General features: G+C 61.7%; 2 protein-coding genes across 7 annotated transcripts; one reads left to right on the top strand and one right to left on the bottom strand.

The window, feature by feature from the left end:
* Positions 1–1,243: 1,243 nt before the first annotated feature.
* SPPL2B (signal peptide peptidase like 2B) lies at positions 1,244–19,030 on the bottom strand. Of its 6 annotated transcripts, none has more exons than XM_042977672.1 (16): positions 18,923–19,030; positions 11,309–11,428; positions 10,534–10,746; positions 10,001–10,090; positions 9,135–9,274; positions 8,653–8,795; positions 8,249–8,345; positions 7,379–7,495; positions 6,189–6,270; positions 5,416–5,490; positions 5,276–5,338; positions 5,085–5,184; positions 4,841–4,918; positions 3,336–3,496; positions 2,714–2,814; positions 1,244–2,110 (listed from the first exon to the last, which is right to left on the bottom strand). In XM_042977672.1, exons 1-16 carry the CDS (start codon positions 18,998–19,000, stop codon positions 1,879–1,881), a joined length of 1,890 nt encoding a protein of 629 aa, XP_042833606.1. In that variant the 5' UTR covers positions 19,001–19,030; the 3' UTR covers positions 1,244–1,878. The 6 variants fall into 6 exon arrangements, with proteins under 6 accessions (XP_042833606.1, XP_042833607.1, XP_042833608.1 ...); XM_042977673.1 differs by having other exon boundaries at positions 8,653–8,792; XM_042977674.1 differs by having other exon boundaries at positions 10,534–10,716.
* A 49-nt stretch (positions 19,031–19,079) lies between these two features.
* LSM7 (LSM7 homolog, U6 small nuclear RNA and mRNA degradation associated) lies at positions 19,080–24,773 on the top strand. The gene is made up of 4 exons (XM_042977678.1): positions 19,080–19,158; positions 19,242–19,332; positions 23,191–23,262; positions 24,495–24,773. The coding sequence occupies exons 1-4, from the start codon at positions 19,153–19,155 to the stop codon at positions 24,635–24,637; spliced, it is 312 nt and encodes a 103-aa protein (XP_042833612.1). The 5' UTR covers positions 19,080–19,152; the 3' UTR covers positions 24,638–24,773.
* The last annotated feature ends 516 nt before the right edge of the window (positions 24,774–25,289 follow it).

Genomic DNA, 25,289 nt, shown 5'->3' with positions numbered 1-25,289 from the left:
AATAGGACAGCAGTCCCGCTCGGCTCCAGTGGGCGGTATGGACGCGCTCCCCGGGGCGGTGTGGCCATCCTCGCGGACCAGGCCACTCCCATCCTGCCGGGCCGGGCTCCGCCAGCTGCCACACTGTGGAAAAGATGAGAGCCAAGCAACAACTATCAAAAGCTGTGTCAGGGCGCCTGGGGGGAGCTCAGTCGGTTGAACGCCCAACTCTGGTCATGATCTCGCGGCTCCTGGGTTCCAGCCCCGCGGCGGGCTCAGTGCCGACAGCTCAGAGCCTGGAGTGGAGTGTGCTTAGGATTCTGTCTCTGTCTCTGTCTCTGTCCCTCCCCCACTCATGCTGTTTCCCTTCAAAAATACAGAAGGCAAAAACTGCAAATGGAACTAACAGCCGCCTTGAATTCCTTGATGTTTGTCAAACACAGAAGACAGAGAGAGATCCCGGCTCCTACACCGACATACAAAATGGCTTAGAGTAAGGTGTGGGCCGATGTGCAAAGGGGGCCACTCAGGCCTGGCACCCCGGCTGCCCAGGGCTGCACCCCAGCTCCGGCCTCCGAGTCAGGGGCTCTCTGGGGCCGGCAGGTCCAGCTGGTCTCCCTCCCAGGTCACCTGTTTTTTTTAAGAGACACACAGAAACAGGTGGAAAACGTCTGGTTTGTTGTTTTTTTTTTTTTTTTGGAATAACCATTTCTTCTAGAGAAGCATGGCTGACAAAGGCTGTGAGTCTGTCTGGTGCTGGTATTTTCTGGAATGGATCATGGTTGACCCCCTGCCTGCTGTCTACAACTGATCAGCAGACACGTCGGGGACAGCTGGGACCGTGCGGCTGGAGGGTCTATGTCTTTCTGAACTTGAGTCTGTAAGCTGCGTAGACAGGCATGGCCCTGGCACGGGGGCCGCTGCACCGCGGCATTTCTGTCCTGACGTTCGGAGAACCCTGTCGGTGAGGTAGAAGACAAAATGCCGATTCCAGAATACTCTCCACGTTGCAGAAACTCCTGGGCGGTTTAAATAAAAAGTATGCTCGCCCGGCCGGTGGTGTCGCTAGAGGCCGGTCCGGGGTGGGGTTGAGAATGTGCAGATGCCGAGAGGACGGTGCCCCCCTCCCCAGTCCCTCTAAGCTGAAAGACCAAACGGAGCCCACACAGAAGACACAGCCGCCGTGGAGGGTGCGGCCTGGCACCCACCCGCCCCAACAAGGGTGGTCCGAGAGACTCACACCCAAGAGGTGACACTACGGAGCTCAACGAGTCATGGCCGTTTATTAAGAGGCGGAGAAGCTGGAGCGCAGGCATGGGCGGCCCTGGCTGCTGGGAGAGCCAGGCGGGCCCGAGAGGGGTGGCCCATCACGCCGGGCGCCGCTTTCAGTCCCTGCCGACACAGAGGCAGGTCCGACCCGGCCAGCCGGGCCCGCATCCTGAGTCCAGACATCCAGGGCCCAGGGGCCGGACTGGGCTCTGCTGGCCGGCGTCCCTGGGGACGCGCAGGCGCGGCACAGGAGAGAACCTGAGGGAAGTGGCGGCAAGGTAAGCACCAGATGTGGGCGGATCTGCAGCCGTGGGCGGTCGGAGGCGGCACTTCCTGCCCTTTCCGAGGAACCACCGAGTTGACAGGCAAGACCGTGGAGCTGGGCGCTCCACATGGGTGACCTCGTCGGTCCGGGGGCTCACGGCAGCCACTCGAGCTGGGAGCAGGAGCTGGAGAGGGTCCAGGGTGCAGCTGGGCTCTGCTCAAGGAGGAGTAACAGCGGGGACATCGGCCAGACCAGAGCACCAAGTTGGGGGGGGAGGGCCGAGCACGTCCAGTCTCGGGGTCTCTCGGCGCAGAGGGGCAGCAGCGAGGGCCCGAGAGTCTGCGCCATCATCTAGGCCGAGGTGCCTACCGGGCCTGTGGGTTCAGGGGTGCGGCTGGCTGGGCTCGTGGGCTCCTGGGGGGGTGCTCTGGCCCCGGTCTCCTCGGGCGCAGACGATGCCGGGGGCTGCTTCGTGGGCAGGGAGCACTTGGCCAGTCCTTCGCCTGGAGGCGGCTGGGAGAGGCCAGTGTCTGAGTCCATCTGGGGCTGGGGGCCGTCGGCTGAAGACGCCGCCCAAGGAGACTGAGGTAGGTCCTTCTGTAAGAGAAGAGGCCACAGTCAGGCGTGGGACGAGGACAGGAAAGCCGGGGACAGTGGACAGGGGAGGGCAGATGAGTCACCGTCCCCCGAGGGTCCAGCTCCAGACCCAGGAGCCACCTTCCCTTGGGGTCAAGTAGCACCAGCCAGAAGGCGGGACCACAGGCCGGTGACCCAATGCAGAAACGCTGAGCCTTTTCCCCCTGCCTCCTGAACCTTCCAGAACTTTGCCCTGTTGGCAAACCCAGCACTCCTCGGGACTGAGAGCCTCTGAAGACGGTGGGCGATGAAGCCGGGAGCGTTTCCCCGAGGGCCCGCGGGAGGGCCCAAGGCCCTATCATAGGTTACATTATCTGGTTCATCTATCAGGTTAACCTGGGGCCCTGCTCCGTTCGGCGCCTCTAGGCCAGGACGGAGAGGGTGCGAGTTTCAACTTCCAAAAAACCTGGCACGGTAACACCACGCTCAACCAGCAGCGCTCCAGAGGGACACATGTCACACTCAGGAGCTCCTGTAACTGACAAGGCTGGTCCCGGTGCCGCCCACCTCTGTGTGCTACTGACAGGGCAGCGGGTGGCGGAGGCAGCCGCAGCCTTTCCATACCCACAGGGCGTCAGCTCTGTCCCTGCGCCACCGAAACGCGTGCCCTCGTCCCATCGACTCTGCTGCGCTGCACCAAGACTGGCCTCCGTCCCTCTCCTCTTCTGTCTCAAAAACCAGGAACAGCGAGCCACTGGCCGTGATCCACTCCACGAGGGGGGCGGTGGCGCCACAGGCTGAGCTTGGTTCCTCCACCTGGGCTTGCACAGCTCGCCCCCGGGCCCCCTGCCCTTTCCCCGTCCTGGGCGGACAGCCCCCACCCTGGCAGAGGACCTCGGTGGCCCCCCCAGCTTGGCACTGTGTTCCCAAGGGCTGAAGCAGCCGGAAGCCAGTATCCCATCATTTGGGGTGTTACGGTCCCTCGGGACTGGCACCTTTAGTAAAGGGCTGTTAGCACCATCCTCAAGCCACGCCCAGTGGGACGGCACAAGCATGTCCCCTCTGCTGGGACGGCTCGGACCCTTCAGAGCCACACGGACAGGACGCCAAACAGAACCTTCTGGGAACGGGGACAGAGGCCGCGGGGTTTAGTCGTGAAACTAGGAGGTTTTACTCAACTTTAACTCTAGTTAGGGCTTATTGGGTTATTATTTCTCGCAGACAGTCATAGCAAACGGGTATTCACCGCAAAGCCGCTGCCCGTCCAGAACATGCCCAGCTCCCTGCGCCAGAGCGCCAGGGCGCAGCTTATCATCAGCGTGCAGGGCACCAGGTAGAGGAGGGCGGGCTGGCCGCGCTGCATGAGGGCCAGCGCCATGAACGTCACCAGGAGGCCGATCCCGTAGGCTGCAGGGAGAGACGGGCGGCGTGTTACCCCCACGGGTGGCCCCGCGGCCCAGCACCCGCCTGTGGCCGGGGTGCCGGAACGGGGACCGGAGAGGCGGGGCGCCCGCCACACGGTAGCGCATGGGGCACCCGGGGCAGGCAGGGGGCTGCCTGCCTGCGCACGGACGCGCCTGCGTCTTCCGGCACACACACCCCTGTCCGGTCCCACCGGGCGCCAGCGAGAAGGGGGGAATGAGCAACGCTCCACGGCTGCGCCCCGGGTCTGGAGCCACAGGGGCAGCGAGAGAAAGGCCCGTTAACTGCCTGAGCACCTGTCTGCTCAGCCTTTAGCTAGGAAGAGAGTTCTGGAGAAGAGTAACGTCCGCACAAAGTTACAAAAGCAAACGTTCATAACAAGCTGTGATCGTGCGAAAGGCTGTTTCCATTCTCACGAGATACCCGACGGAGCCCCGAGGGGCGAAGGTCCGAATAAATCCCGCACGTCGGTTCCATACGTGAGCGCCAGCATAGAAGGGCGCGCGTCTGCGCACGCACACACACGTACTTGCACACACAGTCACGCACGCACACGCTGCTGAACCCGAGGGCCGGCATGCAGGCGCTCTTTGCGCTAATCCCGCAGCGGTAAATCCGCAACCGTCTCCTCGAGGAGTTAGGCTACAGTAACCTCCTCCGAGATCGCGGCTCGCTCGGCGGTCCTCACCTCCGGGGAGAGCTGTGCGTCACTTACCGGCGGTCCACGGGAGCGGGCTGCGGCTGCGGAGGAGAAAGGCGCCCGCCGCCCGCAAGGTCCGCAGGCTCGACAAGGAACCACACACACAACTGGCCAAGCGGCTCACACACACAAAGCCCTTGCAACGGTACCTGAAGGATGAGTGTGGTGTGTAAAGCCCAAGGGAAGGTTTAGGGCCGGCAAAGGGGACGAGGGGGCGTGCCTGCAGCCGTAGGAACCAGGATGGGAAGACCCAGACGACCCCAAAGTACGCCCGGAAGGTCAGCCCCGGTTGTCCTGGTGCTACCAGGGGCATTTACAGGGCCTCGCCTCTGCTGGGTGGGCTGCCGGGGCCTGTGCACGCGGCCCACGACACGGGGGAGGGAGTCATCAGGCAGCCCCTCCCCCATGGCGGGGGACACGCATGCACAGGGACACGCGCCATCGGGCAGGCTCGCTGCTCCTCCAGAAGGGCTGACCAGAGGTGAGCAGTCCGGCCGGTCTGGAAAACTCTCAAAGCAATCGGGCTCCACAGGACAGGTCGATTCTGTAGCAATGGCTTTGGTAACCAAAGAAACAAGTGGGGGACAAGGACAGAACGAAGGACAGACAGATACAAGGAGGGCGCTTACCCACGGTGCAGGCTACAAAGTAGACCCTGGACGACTGCACCTGGATGTCGAACCTGTGGCAGTAGGCCACGAGCAGCCCTGCGGGGAGAAGGCGCGTGGGCCCGGCGGCATCCCGTGTGACGGCCGTCCCTGCTTTGAGACGGGCCCAGAGGCCAGCCCGCCACCCAGGGGGCAAACCCCGCCTGCTCTGCTCGGGCTCCACCCACTGGACACTCCCAAGGCCGCCCACCTCGCACCCCAGTACCTGGCACCAGGATGTCCCCGAAGCCCAGGAGGGAGAAGGGCCGGTCACACAGGGCCAGCGGCGAAGCGTTCAGTCGGGGCACCTTCAGGACCATGGGGAGCTGGGGGGAGCAGGAAGCGGCGTGTCCGGGGGGCCGCGCATGCCCAGCACTCTTCTCCGGGCAGCGCCCCGGCCGGGGGCCCCCTACGTACCTTCTCGTGGGTGGCCGAGTCCGAGGGCCCGGTTGCCACCTCCACCATGATGCTGTTCCCACTCTAACAAAGGGGGGGGGGTGTCAGAGAAGGGGCACGGGGGCAGGGGGTGCAGCGGCAGGGCAGGGCAGGGCGCCCACCTTGGTCAGAAAGGGCGTGATGAACACAAAGAAGACGTCGTAGACAAAGAGCACCAGCAGCAGCAGCGTGCAGGCCTGGGGAGAGGACGTCCTGAGGGGCTGCGCTCAGAGGGTCCCCGGCGCACACCCCCAGGCCGCGTCCCCACCCCCACCTCCCCCCACAAGGCTCAGCCGTGCCCACGGGACAAAGCAGCTAGGGGCAAATCTGAGCAAATCCAGTCCCATCCCCTGGAGCCACGGGAGACCAGGGCAGCACGTGAATCAGGCCACGGTTCTGAGTGATGGAAAAGCTGGAAGGCAGGTGGCTCCAGCGACATGCATTCTGTGACCGGCACTGTGGCTTTGGGGCGGTGACGCCCCTTCTTCACGTCTTCCCGTGCACTTCTCGGTCCTGCCCACGGGGCCCGCACTGGCGCTGCCGCCCCCGTTTGCCTGTGTGTGCCGGCTCACCAGCAGGAAGTTGACCCGGCACCGCCACGGTGGCGGTGGCGGCCTCGGGGAAGGGCCCCACCCTGCGGCCCCCTTGCGGCCCCACCCGAGCGTCCTCAGCGCCAAGCTGTCACTGGCGTGGCCGCCACACTGGGAGGCGATCCTGCGGCTGATCCTTAAGCCCTGACACCAGAGAGGTGGCGGGACGGACAGAGGCACGAAGAACATGCTGTCCACAGGGGACCCGGGACACCCTGGGCGGACACGGGGGCGGGCCGGCCTGCAGCCGCCCTGAGGACACAGCCCCCTCCCATCCGGCGGCCCCACCTCCTTGGGACCCTCACCTTGAAAGTGGGGAGGCGGATGGTTTTCAACATGTAGAGGCAGAAGGCGACGCCCAGTGCGTCCTGAAGGATCCAGGCCCACCTGGGGAGCAGAGTGGTGGTCACCCGCTGGGGCAGGGGCTCCACCAAGAGCTATGACCCGGCGGGTCGCTCCCTCCTTGGCCACCTTGGCTCCCAGCTTGTGCAAGCTGTCCGTTCCCAGCCTGACCCCATGCTGTGAAGACACAGGCACGGGACCAAGGCCGGGGGAGAGGCGGGGGGAGTGAGGCAGGAACGGGTGCACGTGCTCCGGGGCTGTCTCTCTTGGGTGGTGGCGTTCACCCCCACATCACGGGACGGGGCGGGGGGATGGGGTGGGGACACTGTGCAACTATTGGACTCTATTGGACTCAGGTTTGCTTCAAAACTATTTTTTATGTGATTTAGCAAAGCCAAATGCTCACCAGCCAGGTTCTACACCAAATCTCTTGGTCCCAGAAATGGGGGCTCAGGGACTGCAAGGTGGCAGCGGGGGGGGGGGGGTAAGACTGTCACCCCAGCAGCTGCAGGGAGCTCCCCCCACACACACACAAGCCACCCCGCCCGGTCCACAGGCTCGCCCGCGCTGGGGCGGCAAGAAGGCCGTGGCCCAGGTTACTCATCAGACCGGGATGAAAACATCTCCCGGCCGGGGCAGCCGCAAAGAACAAAGAGGAGGCTTGCGGGCGGCCAGTGGGCGCCCAGACGCAGAGGGAACTGGGCCTGTTCTAATTTTAAAGAACAGAGCGAGTCTTGTGGCTCGAATCTAACCGTGAGAGCTCGTGTTCCCTTTGTGTACAAAGGACTCAAAATATTTTCACGTTTTCCTTCTGCCCAATTAAATCTGTCGTGGCTCCAAACGGCAGCGCGGCCAAGAGCGGTTAACCGCCCCAGAAAAGGCTCGGAGGGAGCGCCAGGTGGTGTCAGGGGCCGGCGGCCAGGGCCTCCCTGCACCAGCGGGCACCCGGAGGACACGCGCTCGCTCAGGGCGCCCGGGGCCAGGAGGCTTTGCGGGAACCATATCCACATTCCAATCGCAGTTCACGTGGCAGCCGACAAACCCAGTGACACCGGACGCGGGCGGCACCTGGCCGCCACACAGCCCGGCTCACGGTCGCGGGGAGACGAGCACAGAGAGCATCTGAGGACAGCCCGCGGTGGGGGGCACTCACTGGTCCTCGTTCCGGAAGACACCCCACACCACGCTGACGGCCAAGCAGAGCAGCGCCAGGAGCAGCATGCTGACCCGAGGCCGCTTGTGAAAGTAGGGCAGGCTGTTGTCGGGGACCCTGGGGGCCGGGGGGGGGGGGGGGCGCAGCTGTCAGGGCCAGCTTGTTCCTTACCTCCACCCAGCACCCAGAGGGTCACTTCCACCCCTGCCCCAAACCCTGGGCCCTCATCCTTACGGGGCCTCCTGCTGCCCCTGCCTCCGTTCCCTGTTGAACTCTGCCCTGACCTCTTAATTGACTTCTAGAAGGGAGGCCCCCCAGGTCCAGGCCAGACAGAGCAGGGGTTGGCACGTGGGGGTGGGCAGACCCAAGCCAGCGCCGAGCCGGCCCTGCCCTCCTTCAAACCTTCCAGCGCTCGGCCACTGGCCCCCGGCAGCCGAGAGCCCCAGGGGCCTGGACCAGCAGCGCCTTCGGCCACACGGCCCTGCCCTGCCGCCCCTGCCCTGGACCCACGTGCATCCACATTGCCCCACTTCCGCCCCGGTGTCGACACTGGGCCTGACCCAGAATGGGATGTAGGGAGAGAGAGGCTGGGGAACCACCACCCACCTCTCTGCTCTGCCCTACTCCTGAGGCCGCGAGCCCCAGCCCGCACTGAGTGAGCACGCGTGGCCGGCCCACGCCACGCCAGGCTGGCTAGGGGCCACGGGACAGGGAGGGGGTCCTCGGCACCGTTGAAGCAGAGCTTGGAGCTCCAGGGGCCAGGAGACGGGAGACCGCCAGGGACAGGCCGAGGAGAGGTGGCAAGGTGGGACCTCAGCGAGCAGCGCTGGGGGTGCGGGGCCGGGCAGGGGCCTCCCGCAGGGGGCTTACCTACATCTGCCGAACGGCAGCCTCTGGACCAGTGGAGACAGGCAGCTGTAGAGGCCCGTGGAGGAGGACAGGCAGAAGATCCCTATGATCACATAGACTGCGGGGCGGGGCGGGGTGGGGTGGGGCGAGCATTGAGGGCCGGGGGCCGCCTGGGTCTCCCGCCCTGCCCCCCGCCCGAGAAAGGGCTCCAAGCGTTGGTGCAGCCTAGCTGGGTGGCCGGCACCTGGTGACGAGAGGGACGCTTCCCCGAGCACAGGCCCCCTCCTTCGGGCTGGCGATGGCGGCCCGCGTTCACCCCACCTCCGACTTCTCAGGCGGAACCCCGCAGGCGGGTGGACGGGGGACCCACGGCCGGGGAGCGGGGGTAGGGGCCTCAGCGTCCCTCTGGTGAGCCGGGGGCGCACCGAGCTGGTCGTAGAAGTAGTACAGCAACACCAGCATGGAGCAGCACATGACCACGAAGACGCAGATCATGACGGGCGTCACGTCCACGGCCTCGTCCTCCTGCTTCTCGGGCCCGTCATCCCGCTTGTGTTTCATGTACCTTCTTGGGAGGCACAGGTGGGTCAGGGGCACCCTGCCGGCCGGCACAGGAACAGGGAGGGACAGGCGGGGGCGGCAGGACGCGGGGGTCCACGGGGCCGAGGGGCGCCCTCTCCACGCCCACCACACATCCCTGCTGTCCCTTCGACGAGAACGCCGGACCCCACCCCAGGGACCTCGCGAGACCACGCGGCGAGGGGGCCAAGCTGTGACGGCCGCTTTCGACGGAAAGCGGCGCGATGCCCTCGGCCAGTGCTGGGACCACCCGCGGACCCGAACCCGGCACTGACCACGTCACGGGCTTCCCTGGGCGGCCAGGGAGAGGTCTCCCTGGGACACTCACTTCCTCACATCCCGACTCCCGGCCCAGTAGCCCCCGAGGGCGACGGTGCCGACGGCCATGACGAAGATGATGACCATGTTGTAGTCCAGCATGGGCTCGTTGGGGGCATACAGCGCTGCCCTCACCGATCGGCCAAAACTCTGCCTCGGGGAAGGCACCAGAGCTCAAGGCGGGGGCTGCTGTCCCGTCCCCTCGGCCACCCAGAGAGCCCAGACCAGCCCACGCGTGGAGCCAGGGCCCGGGGAGAGCCTTCGCCTGCCACTCCCACCCCAGAGAAGTCAACTGCCAGAACAAGTGTCACACGACGTCCGGTGAAGGGGCCCACACGCGTGCGGGGACACGAATCCTAAACCTACATGCGTGTGCGCGTGCAGGAGCGGGGACGTCGCCCCGGGAAGCGTGTGGGAGGCCGACAATGGTTCCCTTGGGGGAGCTGTGAGGCTGTAATCAGGATCAAGACATGTCCTGCAAATTGCTAGAAGCTTCCACAAAGATTGAACATCTCCATTTTAATTGTGTCTGGAAGCTCGCCTGTTCTGGAACCAACAACTCCCCCGATGGTGGGTGCACACAGGCCTCTGGTCAGACGGGGCCGTGTGTGGGCAGGGAGAGCCAAGCTCGGGGTCTCCGGCATGTGGGCGGGGCCGGCCGGTCTGGCCCGGAAGCCAGTGTCCGGCTGCCGCTCGGCAAAGAGGCCCCGGAGCCTGGGCGCTCTGAGCGCTGGGGCCAGCGTCTCCATTCCCACGGGTCAGTGGCACCACCAGCCCCGGGTGGGCGGCCTCACTCGTGGGTCCCTGCCCACCCCTGCCCGCCAGACACTGCCCGCCTGGCAAAAGCCGCAGACCGGAGGACGTGGGAAACCCTACCTGGAAAATGTCCAGCATGTCTTTGTAGCTGAGCAGGGCCACGGGAATGCCGATCTCCTCGTACTGTGTCTTGTTGCCTCCTGGAGGGACCTGGGGGCCGAGAGGAGGGTGTGGCGGGAGGGGGGCCCTTGGCTTCCCAAGGGCGAGGCAGCCTGAAGAGCTAGCCCTCCCAGAGGCAGCTTGGGCTGGGGTGGGTGTGTGTGGGGGGGTGTCTGCCCCTCCCCACCGGAGGAGGAAAAGCTCTCCTTCCGTGTTCAAGCCTTGGGGTCAGGTTGCTCAGGTGTCACTCTGCCCTGGGGGGGGGGGGGGGGAGCCTGCCTAGGGGAGAGGCAGGCGCGTGGGATGTGGGCCCATGCCAGCTGCTCCTCAGAGGGTACCCCCCAAGCTCTGCCCCGAGGCCTTGTAGAGCGAGATGGGATCCGGTCTCCCCAGAGCCCCCGCGACTGCTCAGGGACAGGTCCCCCTCCAAGAGACACGCGTCCGCAGCCACGGTCAGCAAACCAAACCCCGGTCTCGAGGCCCCGGGGCCCTACCAGCGTCTCCCTGCTGACGATGAGCAGCCCGCGCGCCCCGCCGCCCTGGGCCAGCCGCACTTTCTCGTAGAAGGTGCAGTTTCCCCGTGCCACCAGCGGGATCTGGTTGCTGAAGCCTTTGGCCGGGAGGTCAGGCGGAGAGCAGAGCACAGAGGCCGTCCAGTCCCGCAGCTGCAGGAGGGACTGGGGAAGGGGGCGTTGACACCACCTGATCTAGAAAAGTCAGCGGGGGGCCGCACGCACACACACGTCCACACGCCTGAGCGCGAGGCCAACGGGAGGGGCAGGGGGTGGCGTGCGCTCAGAGAAAAGCCCCCAGAAACCTTCCCAGCACCCACTGCAAACGGAACACGGGCCGGGCAGGCGGGAGCCGTGGCCTCGGCAGTGAGAATCACCCACGAGCCCATCCAGCACGTGGGGGGTGGCCAACGCCCCCGGCAGGGGCTGTGCCTCAACACCACCCGAACGTCCTTTTGTTTCTGACCAAGGAAACCAAGCCCCGGAGAGGTGATGGGGCCCCTCTACGGTCGTCTGAGACCCCAGCAGCCCCTCAAGTGTGACCAGGCCCCCCACGTTGGTTTCCCAGCTGAGGCCCTTCCTCTGTCCTCCAGCTGGTTCCCTGCAGGGTGAGACTTGTAGCAGTCCCCTCAGACAGCAGGCTGGGGAGCGGAGGGTGGCAGCCAGCAACACAGACCGGACCCCAAGTCAGGAGGGGGCACCCCAGAGCACTCCGGGCCTGCAGGGCCCCAGAGGGGACGCCCCAGTGGGTACTCACCGCTTTGCTCAGGTCGTGGGGCAGGTGGGCCCACTGTGGGTTGTAGAGAATGCAGTAGTCCTTGCCTCTGGGGCCCCCTGACTCGGAGACCACGTGCACCATGCCGTACTCACAGGCCACCTGGGGTGACAGGGCGGTAAGTCAGAGAGCTCAGCACCGGGGCTTGACAAGGAGGACAACCCCCACCCCCTGGCTCAGGGTTTGGGCTGGTTTCTTCCCTGGACAGGACAGATGGGACACCGCCATCCATCATCTTATGGCAGAGAAACAAGGCAGGGACAACCTTCTCGAGGGAGACCTGGGTGCTGGCCGTGGCCGTGGCTCTCACGGCTGGGACAGCACCACGTCACAGGGCCCTCCAAGGATCGATGGGACGGGGAGAATGAAACCCCCACGGCTCCGTCACGAGGGGGACATGGGGAGCCAGCGGGTCTGTCCAGGGGCTCCAGGCAGAGGCCGGGAGCACAGGGCCAGGCAGGAGGCCTGGAGGAGCTTTTCTGCACCCCAGCAGGTTTGGGGATTGCCCCTGACCCCGGAAACCAGGCTCCTGGAAAATCTGGCCACTGACCAGCGAGGCCAGCTGGGTCCAGGCCCCTGGTGCCAACTTTCCGGGGGGGGGGCGTCAGACCCAGTGATGTGACCGGCCAGTGGGATCCGGTCAGTGGGATCCTGGGAGCCAGTGGGATCCCAGGTCAGGACTGAACCCCTTGCCCTGGGGCGTGGCTGGGAACTGCCAGACTTCGCCACAGAGGAGGGTCGTGCTGACGTCATCATCAGGGCACCCACAGTTGTCCCTGCCAGAGCCTGCCTCCCCACACACCTAGCCCCGGCTCCCCAGAAGGAGGGAGGAGGAGGGAGGGGAAGGGCCACCCCCAGAGGGTCAGGAGGATCCAGCAAGCTTCGTCTGAACTCAAAGCAAGGCACAGGGGCAGATCTGCGTCCTCGGAGCACTAGACGGCCCTCGAGGGCAGTGGGGTGGCTGGGGGCCTGGGACAGAAGAGGCCGACAGCCCTCTTTTCTGCTGAACGCCAGCTTAATCTATGTGACAATTCTATCACACAAAGGTGTCCCCGCTCCCTGTCTCCATCCCTCCCTGGAGCCGCTGCCTGGCTGTCAGGTGGACTTGATTCGCAAGACCTCTCCTGCCTCCTCCCCTACACTGGCCTGGGGCAGGGGCGCAGAGCATGACCTCTGTCCCTCAGGAGGGCTTTGTCACCAGCAGGCCACGTGGTATGTGACACCCAGGTCTTGGTTGCTCTGCTGGCCGGTAGGCTTGCCCCAAGTCTGAGTAGCTCCCCAGGGTCTGCTGACAGGGGAGGGGGTCTCAGGAGAGACACCCTGTGCGAGGTGCCAGGGGGCTGAGTCCAGCCACCACACCCAGGGGGCCCTGCGCCCGCCTGACCCCCCGAATCCTGCTGTGCGCACCTAGGGCTCTTAGGGCCCCCGTGTCTCTAGCTCGTGCTCCCCGTGGGCTGCAAACACCTCAAGGCCGAGATGGAAAACTCACTCCTTGGTACCCCAAGAAGCTGCCAAGGAGACACACGTGCACCGGCGGGACCCAGCTGGCACCGCCAGACACACACCTCGCCGTCGGGGCCGAGGGTCCTGATGGCTCACGGCTCCCAACACCAGGCCTGGGGCCCTGACGGGCTTTCATCCGGCCAGAGCCTCGGTGGGAACACAGCAAGGCCCCGGCTGTCCCGGGAGCTTCTCACCCGGGCCCTGGTCACTTGTGGCGGCGGGAGCGTGGACCGACCCCCGGGCCTCCCAAACCCGCAACCTGGAGGCCAACAGGAGGCACTGGGTGTCCACCCTGCGCCTCTCCGAGGCACCCGGCCACCTCTCTTCCAGCTGGCATCTCCACTCTGACGTTTCCGTCTGCCGCCTTGAGCCAGGGACCCAAGGCCACGCGGACTGCTGGGTGTGCTCTGTGAAGCCGTGCTTAACACAGCACCCAGCTCTAAGAACCCGGGCTCGTGGCAACAGGGCCAGGGGCTGCCCGAGGCTGACCGGAGGTCCCCTAGCATCTCGCTAAGGCTGTGTCCTTCCCCGACCTGCCCTGGCCAACCTCCGCTCACCTCAGTCCCTCCACCAGAGACAGAACTTCCTAACTCCTAATGTCCCCCTCTTCCAGATTCTTCCCACCAGACTGTGCCCCAAGGGCATCCCTCAGCCTGGCTGAGGCCCCGCGTACTGTGCCTGGCCGTCTGCTCTTTCCAATGGGCCACCCCGCGTTCAGGACCCCCGCACCTCCTCACCGTGGGCCGCTATGGAGCACATCCGATCCCCAACCCACCGGCCTCCTGCGCCCCACCTTCCGTGCTCCTGAATACGTTTCATTGGAGCGCGGCCACCCGCTCCTGTGCGCAGGGCCTCCGGCTGCTCTCAGTGACCACGGCAGAGCCGGGCAGTGGCTACACAGACCACGTGGCCCACAAAGCCAGACATATTCACCATCTGGGCCTTTGCGGGACACCTTTGCTGACCCCTGATCTGTGGTGGGACCCAGGTTGTTGGAGAAAAATGTCACGTGTGTAAAAGGGGAACGAGTAGAAGCTTCCAGAAAGGTCACTGCAGAGCACAGACCTCCGTCCCCACACTTGGCACAAGCAGCCTCCTGCTAAATCAACCTGCGCTTCCGTCGGATGCCCGCGTACAGTCTCCTCCCCCACGGAGTTAAAGGAACCAGAAGATGTTCCTCAAAAGGACCCCATATGCCACAAGTGGTGCTTGGCCAGTCCCGGTCTGGGATAATGGACAGGCCGCCTTCCGACGTGTCACGGCCACCAAGTAGGTTCAGGAATGGTGAGGGAGACCGTGACTCAGGGGGACCGCGAATGCATTCCCATCAGGGGGTCTGAGAAGAGTGAATGCGTCCAGGCCAGAAGCAGCCTCCCCTCTAAGACTTGGTAGGTCTTAGGAGGAGAGGGGGGAGAAATAAGAACCCAGGAAGCTTGGAGATGCTGAGGCAGAGGAGGGGTGGTGACAGGTGGAGGAGGGGCAGAGGGGACAGATGGAAAAGAGGGGACAGGTGGAGAAGAGGGGACAGGTGGAGAAGAGGGGACAGGTGGAGGAGGGCCTGGGCTGATAGAGGAAAGGAAGACAGGTGCAGGAGGAGCAGAGGGGACAGGTGGGGAGGTGGGGACCAGTAGAGGAGGGGAGACAGGTGGCGGAGGGGGAAGGGAGTACCGGGGTGGGAAGGGAACCAACTTTGCTCCGGGTCTGTTACTGGCCTTGACAGTACACTTCCGGTAGCCACCGGGGAGATGTGTCTATCTGGGGAGTCCCCCAGCCAGGGTCACAAAATGGTAGCAAATGAATTCAGGGCTGTCGGCAAGCAGCCTCCTACCCGGTGGAAAGCTAGTCTTCTTCCCAGGCAGCAGGACCCAAACTTCTAGAGAGAGCCACACCTGCACGCCACAAGGCCGTCTGCCCCGTCTCACGGCCAACAGACCCAACCGGCCGGCCGTGTTCCGCGAAGGGCACGCACAAAGCTCTCCGCGGCTGGCGCGCAGGTCGAGGTCCCGCCCCGGAGAGAGCCCGAACGCCCCAGCACCGGGAGCACTGCCCTCCTCCGTCCGCCCAGGAGGCCGCGGCGAAAGCCTGCCCTTTACCCTCGGCCGCCAGCCACGCCCACCGCTGCCCCTCCCCCTGCCCTCCCGCCGAGCCTCCTTCAAGCGCATCTGAAGGGCCTCCTTGGGGGTGTCGTCTTTCTCAGGGCTCTCAGGGCGTGAGCACGATATCATCCTACACACCAAAGTGGCCTCTTCACCTTCTCAAAATAAAACATCAGCTCTCACACCTCCACCCCTGTTCAAGCTCCTCCCATCACCGGCAACACCCTCCCTCTGCCTTGAGACCTGGCAAACTTTTTTTCTTTTTTAATGTGAAGTTATTTACTGATTTAATTTCGTATTATTTACTTACTACAATTTTATTTTTATTATAAAATAACTATATTATGAGACAGTATGAAATACGTACTCAGCTCAACTCACTGTATTTGTTTATTGTTTATTTTTGAAAGAGAGACAGAGTGTGAGCAGGGGAGGGGCAGAGAGAGAGGGAGGCACAGAATCTGAAACAGGCTCCAGGCTCTGTCAGCACAGAGCCGGACATGGGGCTCGAACTCACGAACTGTGAGATCATGACCTGAGCCCAAGCTAGACGCTTAACCAACTGAGCCACCCAGACGCCCCTCAACTCACTTTAATATTTTGTCACATTTGCTTCGGCTTTTATCTTCCCCGTTTTTTTTAAATAATATATTTATTTTTAATTTGCATCCAAGTTAGTTAGCATATAGTGCAATGATTTCAGTAGAATTCAGTGATTCATCCCCTACGTATAACACTGAGCGCTCATCCCAACAAGTGTCCTCCTTAATGCCCCTCGCCCACTTAGCGCATCCCCCCACCCGCAACCCCTCCAGCAGCCCTCAGTTTGTTCTCTATCTTTAAGAGTCTCTTGAGTGGCTCAGTTGGTTAAGCGTCTGACTTGGGCCCAGGTCATGATCTCACGGTTCTTGAGTTCGAACCCCACGTCAGGCTCTGTGCAGACAGCTCAGAGCCTGGAGCCTGCTTCAGATCCTGTGTCTCTCTCTCTGCCCCACCCCGCTTCTACTCTGTCTCTGTCTCTCTCAAAAATAAACATTAAAAAAAAAAAAAGTCTTCTATTTTGTCCCCCTCCCTGTGTTTATATTATTTTTGCTTCCCTTCCACGAGTGAAGTCACATATTTGTCTTTCTCTCACTAATTTCACTTAGCATAATACACTCTAGTTCTATCCACATTGTTGCAAATGGCAAGCTTTCATTCTTCTTGACTGCTGAGTAATACTCCATTGTATATATATACCACATCTTCTTTATCCATTCATCCGTCAATGAACATTTGGGCTCTTTCCATACTTTGGCTATTGTTGATAGGGCTGCTATAAACACAGGGGTGCAAGTGTCCCTTCGAAACAGCACACCTGTATCCCGTGGATAAATGCCTAGTAGTGCAATTGCTGGGTTGTAGGGTAGTTCTATTTTTCGTTTCTTGAGGAAGCTCCAGACTGTTTTCCAGAGCGGCTGTTTCCCACCAACGATGCAAAAGAGATCCTCTTCGTCTGCATCCTCGCCAACATCTGTGTTGCCTGAGTTGTTAATGTTAGCCATTCTGACAGGGGTGAGGTGGTATCTCCTTGTGGTTTTGATTTGTATTTCCCTGATGATGAGTGATGTGGAGCATTTTTTCATGTGTCAGTTGGCCATCTGGTTGTCTTCTTTGGAGAAGTGTCTGCTCAGAAGTGTCTGTTCAGAAAAGACTGGTCTTTTGCCCATGGATTATTTGTTTTTTGGGTGTTGAGTTTGATAAGTTCTTTACAGATTTTGGATACTAACCCTTTATCTGATATGTCATTTGCAAATATCTTTTCCCATTCTGTCAGCTGCCTTTCAGTTTTCCTGATCGTTTCCTTCGCTATGCAGAAGCTTTTTATTTGGATGAGGTCCCAGTAGTTCATTTTTGTTTTTGTTTCCCTTGCCTCTGGAGACAAGGGTCTCCAGTGTTGAGTAAGAAGTTGCTGCGGCCAAGATCAAAGAGGTTTTTGCCTGCTTTCTCCTCAGATTTTGATGGCTTCCTGTCTTACGTTTAGGTCTGTCATCCATTTTGAGTTTATTTTTGTGTCTCGTTTAAGAAAGCGGTCCAGGTTCATTTTTCTGCCTGTCGCCGTCCAGTTTTCCCAGCACCACTTGCTGAAGAGACTGTCTTTATTCCACTGGATATTCTTTCCTGCTTTGTCAAAGGTTAGTTGGCCATACGTCTGTGGGTCCATTTCTGGGTTCTCTATTCTGTTCCATTGATCTAAGTGTCTGTTTTTGTCCCAGTACCATACTGTCTTGATGACTACAGCTTTGTAATACAGCTTGAAGTCTGGGATTGTGATGCCTCCAGCCTTAGTTTTCTTTTTTAGGATTGCGTTGGCTATTCGGGGTCTCTTCTGGTTCCGTACAAATTGTAGGATTGTTTGTTCTAGCTCCATGAAGAATGCTGGTGTTATTCTGATAGGTAATGCATTGAATATGTAGATTGCTTTCGGTAGTTAGCGACATTTTAACAATATTTGTTCTTCCTATCCAGGAGCGTGGACTTTTTTTTTTTTTTTTTTTGGTGTGTATGTGTGTGTGTGTGAGAGAGAGAGAGAGAGAGAGAGAGACAAAGAGAGATGGAGAGAGAGAGAGAGAGAGAGAGACCTAGCAAACTCTTATCCACCCTACAGAACACCCTTTAGGTGCCTCTGCTTCTGAAAAGCCTCCCCAAGCAAACCAGGTCCCTCTCTCCATGGTGCTCCCATTGCCCTTTGTCCACTTCTCACTTCGTTCTCCTTCAAAATGTCTGGAGAGCTCAAAGTCCCTGCCCTCAGCTTGCTCAGACAAGAAAATGAGCGAGCAGCATCAGGAGGAGTGCTGGGGGCTGGGGAGGGGGCGTCCCAGAGAGCGTCTCTGGGGAGGAGGGAAGAACAAGCAAGCTGAGACCACAAGGATGACCAGGGGCATCCCAGAGAAACGGGGAAGACCAGAGAACTGAGTGCCCTCCGCAAATAGAAAAGGAGAGGAAGTTTCTTCCCAAGCAGCCAAACCACAGAGGCCTCCCAAATGCACTGAAAGCCGTGGGAAGGCTCTCATCTGGATGCCACGAGACCTGACACACTTTCAAAGAGGTCACTCCTGCTGTGTCCAGGATGGATTGGAGAATGCGGGAGACGAAAGTGACCACAGAGAGAACACCGGCCACCAGGAGATACGGTGGAGGTGGTGGGCTGGGATACATCAAGGTTAATGGCTGTGGGTGCAGGGCTGTAGGGACACCATCCCCTGAACTGCATAACCCAGGGAAGAGAGCACTTGAAAATAAAAAAGGCGCTTATGATAATGTACATCAGCCGGCTCATGGCAGGTCCCCCACTCCCCGGGGAGACCCTTCACTTAAGTGCCCAAGAAGATGCACGCCGCACGTAAATCACCCCATGCATCATCTCGCTCAATCCTCGCTGTGCTCCTCTCTTCCTTTTGCAGAAGAGCAACAGACGGCCAAAGAGGGGACCTCCCTTGCCCAAGGTCACGGGACAAAATGCAGGGCGGCGATTCGACCCCACTCCCAGGATGGGCCCCTTGCCGCTCCCGGACACAGTCAGGCACTGGGTGCCGCGTTGGACGGCTCACCGCAACCACGGGGGTGGGCGCTAACAACGCGCGCAAGGGGAAACTGAGGCTCGGGGAGGGGCAGCCCCCTGCCCAAGGCCACGGGGCCAGGCAGCGGCGCCCCCGGCGGCGGTTGGAGACCTCGAGACAGAGCAGGGCCTGAGGAGGTAAGGGAGTTCCCAAACTTCAGGCCCCGGCACAGCTGAGTGACGCTGCAGCTGGGGAAGGCTCCAAGGCAGGAAAGAGAGGCTGGCCGGGGACAGGCCCGCAAGGTCACGGCCGAGCTCCGGGCCCGCGGGCCACCCGCGCTGGAGGCGCGCAAACCCGAGGCGGGCCCCCAGGCCAGACCAGTCGGGGCTTGCGCGGGGCCGGGGCAGAGGGCCCGGGTGCCGCAGCCGGCGGGGCCGGCGGGGCCGACGCAGCCTCACCTGGGCCGCGAGGAGCAGGAAGGCCGCCGCGAGCCGCGCCAGCGCCGCCGCCGCCGCCGCCGCCGCCGCCGCCGCCATGTCGGCCGGTCCGCAGGCGTCGGCAGATGTTTCCCAGCAACGCCCCGTCGCTCCTGGGCGCGCCTGCGCCCTGTGTGCTCCGCGCCTGCGCGCGAGGGCAGGGTCAAAGGGCGCGGCGGCAGCGCCTGCGCCGAGCGGCGCGGTGCGGCAAGATGGCGGTGAGCGCGCGGCAGGGCCGGCTGGGCGGGCGGCGTGGGACCCGTCGGCGCTCTGCGCCTCACGCGCTCTGCTTCCCCTGCAGGACAAAGAGAAGAAGAAAAAAGAGAGCATCTTGGACTTATCTAAGTACATCGACAAGACGATCCGGGTGAAGTTTCAGGGAGGCCGCGAAGGTGAGAGCCCGCCGCCCCCACGCCCTAAACGGTTTAGGGTGAGTGACGGCCGAGGCGAGAATGGTGGCTGATGCCTGGGCACCGCTTTGAGCACTTTGCTCGGATAACTCGAACCAGCCTTCTAACGTGGGGAAACTGAGGCACGGGAACGGGTCCCAACCACCTAGAGGCGCAGAGTTGCAGCCGGGACTGGGATTCCCGGCTTGCCTCCTGTGCGGTGCTCTCTCTCCGAGCCCGTCCCGGGCAGCGGTCGCAGCCCCTCGCCGATCCCCCTACACCAGGTTCCTCAGGCGCCGCACCGGTGACATTGGGGCCACATGGTTTTCGGTTGTGAGGGCTGCCCTGGGCACCCTGGGGTGTTGAGCAGCACCCCTAGATGCCACCAGGTGCCGGGAGCATCCCTTCGTTTTGACAAGCAAGCCAGACATCTCCCCGGTGGAGACCACTGCCCCTACAGCCGATCTCTAAGAGTGGGCCACGGAGACCCGTTAGAAACAGGTGAATCTCCGTGTTTGCTGCTCAGTTCTTCCAGGCCCCCGCTGGCTTAGGGTAAAGGACAGCCTTTCGTACCTCTCCGTGGCACGTGGAGCCCTCAACTACCACAGGGACGTGAGGTGTACACTTCCTTTGCCTGGAGTGCTCCTCCCAGGCCAGCTTGTTACCCGTGTTAAAGCACAAGACCTCAACTGAGGGAGTTTTAACGATCTGTTGGCTTTCTTCAAGAGTCCGTGAGTCAGGCAGCGACCCATCTAGCAGACGGAAGGGAGCGGAGAGGCTGTAGCAAACAGAAGGTTTTTTGTAGGCGGGAGGATGCAGGAACAAAGAGTGGATTGTTTCAGGGGAGGTCACCTTCCTTTGGGGGATGGCTGGGGGTCCACCGGGAAGATGGCCGCACTTGGTGCTGGCGGGGAAATTCCAGACTGACTGGTTGAAGTTACTGCTGAAACTGTCTCCGTGTGGTGGTGTCCACTTGGCACAGGTGACTCCGTTTGCGGTCTGTTTAACGCCAGGTTAACCTCAGAGTCCTTTTCCTGCTCTCAGCTCAAGGTTCTTGCTCCGGGAAGCCTTCCCTGAGTCTCCTCCCCAGGCCATGCCCCTTGGGTGTAAGCCTCTGGTATCACCTGTCACAGCCCCCAGCTTTATGCATGTGAACACGCCGATGACCTCTGCATCTGGAACCTGGTACGGAGAGGGCAGGAGCGAGGCCCAGTGTCGCTCGTGCGCGTAGGCAGTGTGGCCTGGGCATGGTGGCTGCCCGGCCTAGCCTCTGGGTTCTGGAGCCAGACGGCGTGGCTCCAAGCCCCGGCTTCTTCATTTGTCACCCAAAGCTGTTTCTCCACCTCCTCGGCGGGCGGCAGCGGGGAAGGAGTAAAGGGTCACGGGGGTGCTTTGCATCGTTCCTGACAGCAGCGAGCACTTGAACCAACATTTCATTTACTCAGCTGCCTCTTGGTCTTCAGTTTATCTCATGAGACAGCGAGCCGGATCCCTTCTCACGGATGATCGGGTGGCGTCAGCAGGGTTAGAACACAGCGCATGATGGGGCGCCTGGGGGGCTCAGTCGGTCAAGCGGCCGACTTCGGCTCAGGTCATGATCTCGCGGTCTGTGAGTTCAAGCCCCACGTCGGGCTCTGTGCTGACAGCTCGGAGCCTGGAGCCTGTTTCAGATTCTGTGTCTCCCTCTCTCTCTGACCCTCCCCCGTTCATGCTGTCTCTCCCTGTCTCCAAAATAAATAAATGTTAAAAAATAAAAATAAAAAAAAATAATAAAACACAGCGCATGCAACTGTGCGTAGCCGGCAGCACAGAGAATTTGAACCCAAATAGACGTCCGCCCCGTCCGCGCCATGCTGGCTCTCGGACTTACGAACGAGATGCAGCTCTTGTTTTTTTGGGGTGTCTGTCCTGGTTTTCCGCCCTCCATAGCAAACCGCCACCAGTTCAGCAGCTTGGACAACACGAATTTATCACCTCGTGGTGTGCGTCCGGAGTCTGGGTGCCCTGGGCCCAAGGTCTCTCACAGGCTGCGGTCAAGGGGGGGGCTTAGAGCCTCTTACCTCAGGCCCAGGGCCTTCCTCCAAGCCTGCTGGTTGCTGGTAGAACTCAGTTCCTCATGGCTGCAGGACTGGAGTCCCCGTGTTCTGCTGCAGGTGTCCAGGACACTTGGCTCACCCAGGACTCTGTCCACAGCGGGGCAGTTTGCTCCTTCCAGGCCAGCAGGGAAACCTGTCCCATACTTCCAGTTTTTTTCTTGCAGAAAATTCCTGTTCCCTTCGCAGCTCATCCAGTCAGGTCAGGCCAACCCAGTGTGATGTCTCTTTAGGTGAACCAGAGGTCCGCCGACTTGGGGACTCTCGTCACATCTACAGAATCCTTCCTCCTTATCGTCAAAATAACCTAATCGCATTAGGAGTAGGCACCCCACCGGCACTCACAGCACCCCCACACACACACTTGAGGGGAGGGGCTGCCCACAGTGGTCACCAGGGAGGGGGTATTAGCTCCATTTAAAAAAATTTTTTTTTCAACGTTTTTTATTTATTTTTGAGAGAGAGAGAGAAAGACAGTGAGCGGGGTAGGGGCAGAGAGAGAGGGAGACACAGAATCGGAAACAGGCTCCAGGCTCCGAGCCATCAGCCCAGAGCCCGATGCGGGGCTCGAACTCACGGACCGCGAGATCGTGACCTGGCTGAAGTCGGACGCTTAACCGACTGCGCCACCCAGGTGCCCCATTAGCTCCATTTTAGAACCCCACTCGCGCCGCATGAAGGAGGGTAGACCCACGGGTGCCGGTCCCCTGCTCCGGGCTCCGTGCCACATGCCCGTATGTTATTGCCATCCGTGCTGTTCACGACCCCATCGGGGGGGATTCTCGTAATCTGTTTTGCAGGGCAGAGACAGGCAGGGAGAGAGGAAGCACAGAGCCAGGGGCTCAAGCCCAGGAAGTCTGAGGCTGGCAGATATTTTCTGTAAAAGGCCAGACAGGAAGTACTTTAAGCTTTGCGAGCCAGAGGACCCCGGTCACAACTGCTCAGCGCTGCTTCTGCAGCGTGAAAGCAGCCATAGACAGTACGTGGCCAAGCGAATGCGGCTGGGTGCCAGCGAAGGTCCGCGCGGAACGCAGCAGGCTGGATTTGGTCCGCGGGCCGCAGTTTGCAGACCCCCGCCCTATGCCACATGGGGCTGGCTGCTGGTCATGCCCAAGCCCGTTCTCTGTGTGGACACTACAGCTGCGTGCTGTAGTGACGCGGGGGGACACGTGCTTCTGCCACGTGCTTCTGCCAGCCGTGCCTGGGACAGGGAGGCCTGAAAATGGGAGGAGTGAGGCAGGAGGGGCAGGGGGCTTTCAGGGCACGTCACACAGCTCCTTCCTGTGGCTGAAGAGTCCTACTGTATCCGAGGCTCGCCATCGCTTGCTTTTGTATGGCTCGTGAATTACCTGAAATTCACATTTCTGTATTGTGAGGTTTCGCTGTGGCACAGCCACACCTGAACGTCTACTTGTGGTCTGGCTGCTTTCGCCCCAGGAGGGCAGAGTGGAGTTGTTGCCTTGGGGACCATGTAGCCCTCGTGGTTGAAATGTGCAGATGTGCGCCGGCCGGCCCTTTGCTGAAGACATTTGCCAACCACGCTATGGGGGGGGTGAGAGTCATCCTCACTGCTCCCCTTCTGGAGCCCCCTCACTTTCCCCTTGGTCCCTGATCCCTCCCGCCCCGGAGAGGCCCCTCCCACATCAGCCCCTTCCTGGGGGTGAGCCCCCATCTCCGTGTACTGCCTCCCAGGCGCCGTGTGCCCCTGTCCCTGGAAAGACTGTTTGTTTTACGCTTTTCCGTTTCTCTTCTCGGTGATTCCTACAAGCCAGCGGCATCCTGAAAGGGTTCGACCCACTCCTCAATCTCGTACTTGATGGTACCGTCGAATACATGAGAGGTGAGCACAGCCACGGGCCTCGGAAGCTCCTCGCCAGGCCTGAATTTTTCACTGCTCCAAACCCACCAACCTGCCCCTGAATGAAGGACACGGTCCTTGTGAACCAGGCAGCTGGTCTCCCCTGTCTCCTGTGTCCTCAAGTGGACTCTGCTGCTAACAGGGGGTCCTGTTCCCCTGATTCCCTGCCCTGGTCCCTGTCGCCAAAGTCCCTGACCCTCCATCAGGCCAGCACCTGCCCATCGGCTGTCTAGTTCTCCAGCTCAGCCTGCCTGAAACCTTAAGGGGATACCCAGACCTAGGAGGGAGGCAGGGTCCTGCCCCCCCGGGCACTGTCGCTGTTACCCTGGTGAAAAATTAGCAGGGACGCCAAGGGGCCTTTGTGCGGAAGCTTGGTCTCGGCAGAATGGCCGCCACCAGGTCTGTCGCTTTGCCCTCGTTTTCTGTCCTCCTGCCGGGTCCGCCCAAGCTGGAATCCCGGAGGCAGGATGATTTTCTTCCTTTGTGAAAGGACAGCCCCACTGCATGGGTCCACTGGGAAAACCCTGCACTCGGAAGCAGGCCAGGCACCCGGCTGCACGCTGTTATTCCACACGGAGCCTGCTCCTCGCGGGGCCGGACTCACCCGTGGCAGGAGTCCGTGCCCTCTTGTCTCAGCCCCAGAACAGTGGTTACCCCCTGGTCTCTGATGCACTGGGCCACTGGGCCCTCCCCTGACATTGTGCAAAAGCAGTAAAGGTTCGGTTGCTGTCTATTCCACGGGGTCCCTCTCATCCCACCGTTAACTGCCCGCTGACATGGGGCGGACGGTGCCCCCACGCGGCTTCCGAGATTTTGCAGGAGCCAGGAGTCCCAGACCGATTTTTATTCCAGCTGCTCATCGCAGCGTGGTCCCTGGACCTCTGCTGACTCAGATGCCAGGGCCCCCAATGAGCTTCGTGAGCCAGCGTCCCCCAGGCTGTGTTGTCCTTGTAGGAGGAGGGCAGGTACAGACACTGTTGCCAGACCTCTTCCTGGCCCTCGTGGGCCGTGGTTCACCCAGGCACAAGGGCTATGTGTCTGGGCTTGAGGAGTGAGGGTGAGGCACCTGGCCTGCACCCAGGCCACCAGGTTCCCTTGGATTTGGGTCCTCAGAGCCGCCACCCCCACCCCCGCCACCTGGCATGCGGCCTTCCCATCAGGCCGGGATGCCGCCTCCGGGCCGCCTCACGCCCGCCCTCCTTCTCACTCTGCAGACCCCGACGACCAGTACAAGCTCACAGAGGACACCCGGCAGCTGGGCCTGGTGGTGTGCAGAGGCACGTCTGTGGTGCTCATCTGCCCGCAGGACGGCATGGAAGCCATCCCCAACCCCTTCATCCAGCAGCAGGACGCCTAGCGGGCTCGGAGGGCCCGGGACACAGCCTCCCGAGGACTCGGAGCTGCCCCTCCCGCATCACGCGCCACCGCGGGAATGGGGTTTCCTTCTTGTATAGGTTTTGTTTTTGTTTTCTTAATAAAATTGCAAACCTCAAGTGTCCGGGAGCCCCAGCATCTTGCTTCTAGCCTTGGCTTTCTGGCCAAACCGGCTCCCGGGGATTCAGTTCGGCCCCCCTGGTTGTCAGGCGCTGACCGCGGTCGTGCTGGCACTGGCGGGTTCAGAGAGGACCGGGCACACGCTGTGCAAGCCGAGGGACGGGGACGTGGGAGGCAGGAGCCCCCTGCAGCTCTATAGCAGGTGCAGCGCCCCCAGGCCCGCCTGTGGTCCCAGGAGGGTGGACGGGCACACACCTCCGCGGGAAGGCCCCGGCGGCCCGTCCCTGCCTCTGCTGTGTCGCTCCAGTGCCGCCTCATGCCAGCCAGCGTGGTCCCCGAAAACCAGGGCCTTCTGGGCCATGCTGGTCATGCTGCTGCCGACAGCCACGGTCGCTCAAGAACAAAGCAGCCACGTCGTCTTGGCCGGGCCCTAAAGCACACCGTGGGCCCTTCCGGAACCCCACCCTTGCTGGCTGGCTCCAGATCGCCCCCGGGAGTTCCCCCCCCCGCCCCCA

Source organism: Panthera tigris, chromosome A2 (assembly GCF_018350195.1).
Source record: "Panthera tigris isolate Pti1 chromosome A2, P.tigris_Pti1_mat1.1, whole genome shotgun sequence".
NCBI lineage: Eukaryota > Metazoa > Chordata > Mammalia > Carnivora > Felidae > Panthera > Panthera tigris.
This window is presented reverse-complemented; position numbering and strand designations above follow the sequence as displayed.